We start from the raw sequence: 10,163 nt of genomic DNA on the forward strand, positions 1-10,163 counted from the left end.
CCTGCTATGGACCCCGTTCAGCTCCTCCTGCAGGCAGTGGCAGCCTCCTGCCAGACCTTCGCACACCGAGGATGGGCACTGTCTGGGTAGCCCAGAAGGCCAATGGGATCCTGGGGTGCATTAGGGAGAGCATTGCCAGCAGCTCAAGGGAGGTGATCCTGCCCCTCTGCTGTGCCCTGGTGAGGCACATCTGGAGTGCTGTGTGCAGTTCTGGGCTCCTCAGGACAAGAGAGACATGGAGTTCCTGGAGTGGGTCCAGAGGAGGACTGTGAAGATGGGACTGGAGCATCTCTCTTTTGAGGAAAGGCTGTGGGAGCTGGGCCCAATCAGCTTCGAGACAGCTGAGAGGGACCTCATCAATGTCTATGAGTATTTGAAGGAAAGGGGTCAGAGGAGGATCCAGGCTGTTCTCAGCCATGCCCAGCAACAGATCAAGGGACAGTGGACAGAAATGGATGTTTCTGAAACAGGAAGTTTCTCTGAACACGAGGAAGAACTTCTTTACTCTGCAGGTGAGCGGGTACAGGAGCAGATTGTCCAGATAATTTGTTGAGTCTTCCCCAGTGGGGATGGAACTGTCTGGATACAATCGTGTGCCATGTGCTCTGGGCTGTCTCTGCCTGAGCAGGGACGTTGGACCAGATGGGCCCGCGTGGTCCGTTCCAGGCTGGGCTGGAAGTCCCTAATGTGAGTCCGTGAAGGCCGCCTCAGCCCCGCCGGCCATGGTAGCGCCGCAGGGGCACAAGGGCTGCTCGGAACGGCGGCGGCGGCGGCGGGCGGCCCCCGGGGGACAGCATTGGCGGTGGCACCGGCGCAGCGCGGGAGGGTGCGGCTCGTCCCTGATGGGCACTTCCGGCGGCGGGGCACTTCCGGCGCGGGACGGTGCCGGCGGCGGGCGCCATGGGGAGCCGGGGGCAGGCGAGTGACACACACACCAACACACACACAAACACACGTACTCTGTCCGTGCCGGGAGGTTGCAGCTTTGTAGCTTTTGTCGAGCCAAAAAACATTGACTTTCAGGACAAGAAAGATAAAAAAACTAGGTAAAGGAATGTAGCGGTTTGCGCGCAAAGGCTATTGTGGGAAAAGAAAGCGAGAAGTGTGATAAGCAGAGGGTAAAATACATCCAGATGCACGCGAGAATAAGCTAGGGAAAAACAGGGACCTAAGAATTAATAAGCCCTTTCATTATTGCGGTGTAATTTCCTGTCAGTGCCTCTTTCGGAAGTGTCTTGAAGCCTAGTTTTGGGAGTGCAGTCGACAGGTATTGGCGGAGCTCTCTGTTAATGCAGGTGGCTGTAGAGGTCAGAGGTGTCTGCATTAATACATCCTGATCAAGACCATCTAATTCAGCTTTTCACCATTGTGGCTGGCGTAGTGAAAAGTTTCCAGGAGGGGTTTGGAGAAGTTGAACCAGAGAATATCCTTGGTTGGAAGGGAGCCACAGAAATGATGGAGTCCAGCCCCTGGTCTTGCATGGGACCATCTCCAGGACGGTGCACACACCGTGTGCCTGAGGGAGCTGAGCAAAAGCCTCCTGAACTCTTGTCAGGCTGATGCTGTGACCACAGACCTGGGGAGCTTGTTCAGTGCCCAGCCACCTTTTGGGTGAAAAACCTTCTCCTGATACCCAGCCTGAGTGTTCCCTGATACAACTTCAGGCCGTTCCCTTGAATCCTGTCACAGGATACCAGAGAGGAGATTGGTGCCTGCCCCTCCTTCTTCCCTTGTGAAGAACCTATAGACTCCTCTATGCGTAGGAAGATGCCTGAAAATGGCTCACAAATTCTTGAAAAGAACCATAAAAAGTTTTAGGTTTTGCCGTATATGTGTTCAACATAAAACCACATGTAATATTAATCTGCTGTTTGAAAAGATGGCAAATATACTGTGGGGAATAGAAATTTTAGGATATTAGAATATCTGCAAAACAAGAAGTTTATTTGTTGAGTTTTAATTCTGTGGGTTTACCTTCCACAGATTCATCCATCTAGGGAATGGTGCAGTTAAAGGCAACATGGCTCTGTTCATTTGCTGGGTTTTTTCTGAGTTACAGCCCTGTGCTTCTTCTTTGTCCTTCTAAAAATACTTGGAATACTAATTGTGAGAGAAGTATTATGAAGTACTTGGAACTGTGCTCTCTAGAGATGCCACAACATGATAGGAAGTACTAGAAGGAGCTTCAAAAGGCATATTGTTTTCAAGATTATGTTTTTCTGGTGCTTGTCAGAGATTCTTTTCAGTCTCTGGCAGACACAAAAAAGTCTCATAAGGATTTGAGAGTTTCTGTGATTCATTGCAGTCTGTATGAATGATCAACCACATGACTGTGAGCTGTGATTCTCTGGGGGTTTTATTTTCATACATATTCAGGTGTGTCTTCTCTGCACTGTAAATCCTAGCTTTCTGAGTGTTTGCTTTTACTGAAGTGTTCGTTTGCTGACCTGGAATTGTATTTAGGGGAAGGACTTTGCTTTGGTTTTGCCACACCACCTGTAGAAGAATTTTATGTGAGAATACTTCAGCCATTTCTTTTTCTATCTTTTTCAATAGCTAGAGAGTATGCACTGATAGAACCTTGATAATTCCTTCAAGTAATTTGACCTTTAGAGTTATTCCAGTTCTGTTGGGTTTATTTGACATTGGCACAATAAATAATGCTTATGTCCATGTATTTTCAGGATTTTATTTCCATCATGCCAGATAATTATTTAGGATGTGGTGCCAGCATTTTAGGGTAATTTGAAATATCTAGACCTGTCTAAGATTTTGATGACATCACATCAGCTTTGGCTGCAAGTGTTTTAATCAGGAATTTAAGTAAAACCTCTTAGATATTGATTCTGTATCAAATTCTGTACTGAATGGAAAGAACATGAAATTTAAACCAAAACATTTTCAATTGTAACATGTTCATTTTAACTAACAATCATTCTAGCAAATAAGTTAATTCTATTGATGTTGTATTGGCAGGTTTTGAAGCTTTTTAAGTTGTTACACAGAACACGGCAAGAAGTTTTTAAAAATGATATCAAAGCCCTCGAAGGTGAGATACTTGTTTTGTGTGGTGTGTGCTTATCTGTATTTCATGGAACTTTCTTCTTGGAATACAGAGAAAGATAATTCTTAACATAATCTTTCTTCAAATTTCTCCCATAATTTTCAAGTAATAATTGGGAGAATTTGTGTGTCCATAACGAGATACCCTTTATTTTGAAACAAAAAAAATAGTCCTTATATTCAAGCACTCCACACATATTTTGAAAGGGAAACATTTCTTTTTAAAATGTTCCTGATCTTCTTGGGAGATATTTTTCTTTCTTTTTTTTTTTTTTAACTTCTCTTCAGTCCAGCCAGAGCATAGTTAGCTGTACTAATTAATTCTCTATGTGTGGTTTTTCCTCAAGGGATTAATCCTGCTTTTTTAGTACCTTGTGTATGCAATACAAAATGCTAAATTGGGAATCTTATTTTATTTGTATACCAGTCAACTTAAAATATGACATCATGTGAATTATATGGAGGTCTTTCATTTAAATACTTTGATCAGGGTGCCCCAGGACTGTGCCATAAAGGACTTAAGATTCTTAACTTTGGGGCAGTGACAAATTCAAAATACAATTTTTGTCCACTCTTTAGTTTTTTGTTTGCTTTATTTAGCTGCAAGACAAAAGATAAATGAAGAATTCAGAAATAACCGAGATGAGACATCTGAAGAGAAGATTAATGAGGTATTTTATTGCTTTCTGTTGTTTGGGGTTTTTTCCCACTTCACATATGAATATTTAGAAATTAGTTTTTTGCTTAAAGGATCTCTAAACTACTGTAAACAGATTGAGACATCATGAAAGCCAGGTTGGTTTAGAAAGACTTCTACATGGATCTTTGTTTATAAATGTATAGATACCGCCAATAGTATTAATACTGTGTTATAGAATCTTGTACATACAAAAGTACATACGTAGAAAGTGTGTTCTGATAGTTCAATATGATTATTTTGAAGTTTATAGTAAAATTTTATGGGATAATGTTTGAAGTAGCAATTTTCATGTAAATATTTTATACTTTGCTCATAATACCTATCTGTACTGTGGTCACTTAAATGTACCTGCTCAGTGTTGTTTGGGCAAACAGAAACAAACAGACAAATTAAACAACCTGCTGAGTTACTATCACAAATGACTCAGCGTCTTTGTGGAAGGCAAAACCCAGCAAAATTAATATGATTTATTGTAGTATAGTATAGATGTAGTATATCTTAATTATATTACAGGGATTTTTTTGCTTCTTCTTTCCTTACCATCCATTAAAAGTGGAGCATTCTGTTAATTCACTAAGTTAGTTACCTTTGCCTTAACACTTTTTGCTGAGTCAGTTTTTTCTGACAATTACTCTGAACTGAAAGGGAACTTCTGTGGTTTAGATAATTTTAGCTATTAACATCCATACAGACTGAATAACTTAGTCCTTGTTGTTCAGCCTTTTATCAGACTGTCCTTACATTGTAACTGGGCACTGGTTGGAAGAAAGTGCCTACATCTGTCCCTTGAAGAAATAAAATGTAAACCTTTTCCTCATGCCAGCCACAGAACAGTAATGTAAATAGTTCTGACCTTTTAGTTAGGAGTTCCTGAATTTCAGCTTGTTATCAGCCTCCTGTAATAATACTCAGTGTTTGTGTTACCACTGTCTGATTAGCTATGTTATGTGTTCAGGGTTGTTTTTTTTTATAGATGTACAGGAAAAAGATTTGCTGCAATTCTGAAATCTGTATTTGTTTTCTAGGCAACCTAAAAATTACACATATGTGACTTTTTGATATGGGATAGTTGATATTTGATTAACTGTGTCAGTGAAAGAAATACTAGACTTCATCCCAGCTACACACTCCTAGAACATCACAGAAGCTGTCATATTTATTACATGTACACACTGAAAAGAATTAGTTGCAGAGGAACTGAACTAAGTTTTATACAGGACTTGAGAATGTTTGAGCACTTGCTTGCATGAATGTGATGCAGTTAATGTTCTGCTTTGGACAGCAACTAAAAAATGGAGTATTGACCAGCCAGAATAGAAAACTACAGTGTATTCTAATATGACAGTAAGTACTTGTATGTACTTGTACATGTCAAGCTTGCAGTGACATAAGGAGATTGAGGTAACTGTCTACAGTATCAGAATGAAAAATGTGGTAGCTAAATCTAATGCACCAGTTTTTGTTCAGATCAGGAGTGCACTTAGGAAGTTACCTTGGTTAGTTCCACTTCCTGTGGCTTTTCTTGTTATGTAAAGTGTCAGACCAACTAGCAGAATTCCCTTAAGAGGAATTCTTCCCTTCCTCTGAAGAGGAAGCTCCGCTTCAGGAGCATGCAGCCCGGCTGCTAATGGGCTCTAAGCAGGGGGAACTGAAGGGTACCTGCTCCAAGCCCTTAAAAGGGAAGAGCATGAGAAATGCAGTGTGGATGGCAAGTATTGAGCCCTAGCCTTTGCAAAGATCCACTTCTGTTGGTACACGCTGCTTCATAGCGTGAGCATGTCTCCTGAAATGTCTCACTTGAGCAATTTCATTACTTCTGACACAGATATCAGGCAAACAAGTATTAGGCTTCTCTTAATGGTGCAGCAAAGCTAGCAAGGGTGCTGCAGCTTATCCTCTTAGTGAGAGAAGGAATTCTAGGCCTTTTGCTAAATACTAATACCTTGTGTAGTCTTTAGGTAGTGCCTTGTTTCTGCACAGTTCTACTGTGAAAACTCAGAATTCTTAATTCTTGTCATGTTTTGCCCTTGTTTTGTCTCCTTATTTCAGGAGCAGTAGTGTTGAAAGAATGAGATTGCCCTTTCACTATGGGAAGTCGAATGTTATTGAGGCATGAGTGAGTGCCTTTGATCATTGGAAACTAGTTAATTGGTTTTGTAGTTGCATTTCACCTTATTCGTTTGCAGTTTTAATTGGGTACATAGATGTATGTACTGGTGTATGTTACTGAGCCAGAGTTTCCCTCACTATGTGCTCCATGTCAAACACGTCAACCTGTAAGTTATTCCAGGATCCCCAAGGCAAAAGCAATGTATACATTGTACATAAGTAACTGAGTAGTAAAACCGAATGATTTTATTATTTGAATAGCTGTCTGGTATGGAAAATACCTTCAGAAACAGTCACATATAATTCAAATTGCTCTCTTGTTCCTCTCTTCTTATTCCTTATTACTAGCTTCTTAAAATTGCTTCAGATGTTGAAGTGATTCTCAGAACTTCTGTTATTCAGGCGGTTCACACAGATTCTGACAAAATAGGTGAGTAAGCCTGCATGCTAAAAAGATCATGAAATATGTTACAGTTTAGAAAATAAATATAGAATGTGAAACTAAGGAAAGGGATAGTGAGGTAAATAGCCTGTCTGTTATTCTCTGGCAAAATTCTTAATATAAGCTATTCATTAATGTCACTAACTAGGACAGGTGAAGGTTTCCAAGGTACAAAGTTTCCATACAAATATTTTGAGGTATGGAGGCTGGTACAAAAGAGGCAGTGATTACTTTTAATGTCCCTTAACTAGCTGTAAGTATTAGGAGAGTCAGCAGTTAGATAGCTAGTCAGCATGCATGTACAGGCTGATCAGTCAGCATATGTCCAAAGGCAGTAGCCACTGTACCTGTCTGGAGGTGTTTGCTCTACCAAACAGGGAGGAGCTGCCTGACGAGCATTAACAAGTGCAGTATATACACTGACCATAGAAAAGCTTTTTCTTTGAGGATTGAGTGTTCATTTCCAAAACTTTTTTCCAACAATTTCATTTTCAGGTTATACTGTGTAAGATTTGTGACATAGCGATTACCTCAATGCAAAGTCTATGAAATTTTGAAATCCTGATTCCTGGTTTAGAAGTTCTTTTATCTTGCAGTCAAAAAGAGAAGTAGTAGGTAGGCTCAGCATACAGCTGTGTGGTAAGAGAATACAAAAAATCTTCAGCTGTGTACATTGTTTCCTTTTACTTCTGTTTAGTGTTGTCTGGAAAGTTTTGTACCAATTTTCAGTTTTAGGTTTGGTAAAACATTTAACTTTAAAACAGCAATTATAATCAAGGCCAAAGATAAGTCTGGACCAGTGTCAAGTCTTCCACGATGATTCCAGGCAGATAATAGTTGAAGAATAGGAACAGACAAAGTGAATTTGCACCTCTTTCAGCTGTTCACACCTGCCAGCGCTTCCTGAGTCTGAGATGTTTTCTGGTTTAATTATCTTCAATGGGCTTCTCTTCAATTACTTCTCATTTTCATCAAGCTGTTAATGAATTTTTAAGTCCTTTATTGCCTCCTTTTTGTTCACTTCCCCCATGAAACAGCTCTCAGAAACAACAGGTGAAAGCCTGTGATTATTCTTGCTATTCACTGCACACTGTGGGCAAGGAGGCATTTTATACACACAACGATGGCACAATAATGTTTTCTCTTTCATTTTCAACTGGATTCCTGCTAGTAGTCACTGCTAATTCTAAATTTAATTTTTGGCTGCCAAGCATACATATTATGTACTTATTTTTACAAAATTGTACTCATTAAACTCATCAGAGTGGTCATAATTGTTAAAAACAATGGGGATGTCCCCGATCTTCCAGATGGAGCGGCACCAGTTCAGTGGGTCAGATGCCCCCTGTTGTCCTGTTTTTTGTCCCTTTGGATTGGTTTCTTTTTGGATCCTTCATTTGCATGAAAGTTAAGGCGCCTGATTGGCCCATTACAGTTCTGTCCAGGCTGGCTCGTTTCCCCTGGGGGGTGGTGCTCTTTACATAGGTGTATTATGGTACCGTTGAGTACTGTATTTCTTATAACTACCCTTTTAACCCATAACCAAACTAACAGTACGTGCTTAACAATTATGGCTTCTTAATATCAAAATTTTCAATGCATATAAAAGAAGATGGGAAAACATTATTTTAGCCAGCTGAAAGTAAAATCTTAGTATGATTTTGTCTTAGATATCTAGATGCTAGATAGACGCTACTTACCACAAGTTCAGATCCTCATTTTAGTAACCAAATATTTTGTTTGTAAATGTAAAAACACCTTTAGAATTTGAAATAGTATTTTCCCAGTATTTTCCATAAGATTGTAGTCTTACTCTTTTGTTGTTTTTTTTTTCTATTTCAGTACTCATACCCAGGAAAGATCTGCTACAGGACAACACTCCCTACTTAGATAAACCAACAAAAAAGCAAGAATCCTGAGGAAATATTGTTACCAGGAAAAAAGAGACTGAAATCAACTTACTGATTTTATTGAGTGCTGGGATATTATCATGCACTTGTTCTGTGGAAGATAGTAATACTTTCACAGAATTTAAAAGTACACTCATGAATTGTGTTAATTCAGCCAGGAATGTTTCTGATTATGACAGCTCTCAGACAGAGATTGTTTCCCAGCAATCCAGAGTCTTTCAAAGCTATATAAAAGTTAAATTGAGTACTGAATACTGATAATATTTATTTTTAAGTTTATTGTCAATCATAAGCTTCCTTGAAGTAATGAAAAATCATCTTGTGGTATTTAATGTTAAATTTATGCTTTGTACCAAAAGCATGATTTCTGAAGTTGTCATTAATTGTACACTAGTATACTGTGATACTTGAGAGCATTCTTAAAGGTTTATCTGAATAAATTATTTGTGTTTTACAGATGGGAGAGCATGTTTAGTGTATTTTTTCTCCCAGACACTTTGGAATGAGCCAGAATGTTAGGGTTTGAGTTCTCAGGTGACAGCAGAAGAGAACCTAGATACAGCATAACCTAAGGATGTTGGTTTATGAATTTGTGGTTTGTGTTTTAACTGGTAATCATTGAGTGACTGAGGCATTTTCCAAAGAAAACGGCCTTGCTGTTTAGTTGGAAGTGAACTCGTCTAGAGTGAATATATGAAAAGTATGATTAGTAAGCCCTAATAATTTGCATTTTTTAAAAGATACTTCCTTGTTTCTTGTGGAATTCACTGCAATGATCTGTTCACTTCCATTTTAGTTGGAAGGAGGTACAACTGCAGTGATACATAGAATCTTCATGAAATTGATAGCAGGCATGACCCTTGGATCTAAGTACCTCACACAGGGGTGAGGCAGTCTGACAATACATCTCACCTCATGAGTCCTGCTGTACCTGTTAATCTCAGTCTCCAAGATGTCAGAATTGCCTGTCTGTATGTGTACTGATTAGGCTTGACTGGCTGAATAAATCAGAAAACTAGTGCCTTCATCCAGTCTCTTTTTCTCACAAAGCATGTCAATGTGACAAGTACTCCTTTCTTTAAAACTGTTGCCTCTGGCTGCGATGGCCAGGGCAGCCAGCAGGAAATACAGATGTCAGTAACCCTCTTTGAATTGCACTGATACTCCCGGCACTGTAGCTAAAAGGCACCAGGCACATGATGGGAGATAAAATTAAATGACTGAAGTTCTTGCCATTTGTTGTATTCTAGTGGCTACCACTACAAAACAAATGTCTGTCTGTAGGGGATATCCTGTTCTAGGCCCCTGGTATTGTTTACTTCCCTAAGGACTATGTTCTATGTCTGGTTTCCCATCCTTCTGCAGCCTGCCTATGATGACTTTTTTTTTCCTATAAGGGGCATAAGAGAGTCATATGCCAGAAAGAGAAAATACAAGGTAGTGGCAACTGTAAAGAGAAAGGAGAGCATTGCCTCAGGTGAAATGACTAACTTTTAAGCAGAAGTAATTAAACAGGGGTCTGGCAAGACTGGGAAATTATATAACCATGAAGGTTGACATCCCATGGCATGTTGGAATTGGGGGGAATTCACCTCTTATAGCCACTGCCTTTGGCTGTGGGTGTAATCTTGGAGATTTTATCCTTCAGATTGATTTTATAGAACTGATGCCTGGTAAGTCTTCACTCTTTCACTACAAATGTAAAACCGTATTGCCCATTACCATGCAAAATAGGTAGTAAAAGACTTCACTGATATCAATGGTAGATGGTGGTCTTCTATATGCTCTTCAAAGAAGCCACAAGTGGAGAGATTTGTCATATGACTATTGTTTTGGTATCATTCTGCTGTGCTATGTTCCAGGGTTTTATTTTTAGTAAGAATACATCAGTAGAAATACAGTAGGGAAGTGTCAACTTACAGGATCAGGCTTGCGATTC

General features: G+C 39.7%; 1 protein-coding gene across 1 annotated transcript; it reads left to right on the forward strand.

Moving 5' to 3' along the window:
* Window positions 1-863: 863 nt before the first annotated feature.
* Window positions 864-8,682, forward strand: LYRM7 (LYR motif containing 7). The gene is made up of 5 exons (XM_066569182.1): window positions 864-918; window positions 2,977-3,049; window positions 3,664-3,734; window positions 6,221-6,302; window positions 8,157-8,682. The coding sequence occupies exons 1-5, from the start codon at window positions 901-903 to the stop codon at window positions 8,231-8,233; spliced, it is 321 nt and encodes a 106-aa protein (XP_066425279.1). The 5' UTR covers window positions 864-900; the 3' UTR covers window positions 8,234-8,682.
* Window positions 8,683-10,163: the final 1,481 nt, after the last annotated feature.

Source organism: Molothrus aeneus, chromosome Z (assembly GCF_037042795.1).
Source record: "Molothrus aeneus isolate 106 chromosome Z, BPBGC_Maene_1.0, whole genome shotgun sequence".
Classification (NCBI taxonomy): Eukaryota; Metazoa; Chordata; class Aves; order Passeriformes; family Icteridae; genus Molothrus; species Molothrus aeneus.

Coding starts and splice junctions, on each gene's coding strand:
- LYRM7 (XM_066569182.1), top strand. Junction 3,050..3,663: donor TGATATCAAAGCCCTCGAAG/GTGAGATACTTG, acceptor TGCTTTATTTAG/CTGCAAGACAAAAGATAAAT. Junction 6,303..8,156: donor CACAGATTCTGACAAAATAG/GTGAGTAAGCCT, acceptor TTTCTATTTCAG/TACTCATACCCAGGAAAGAT.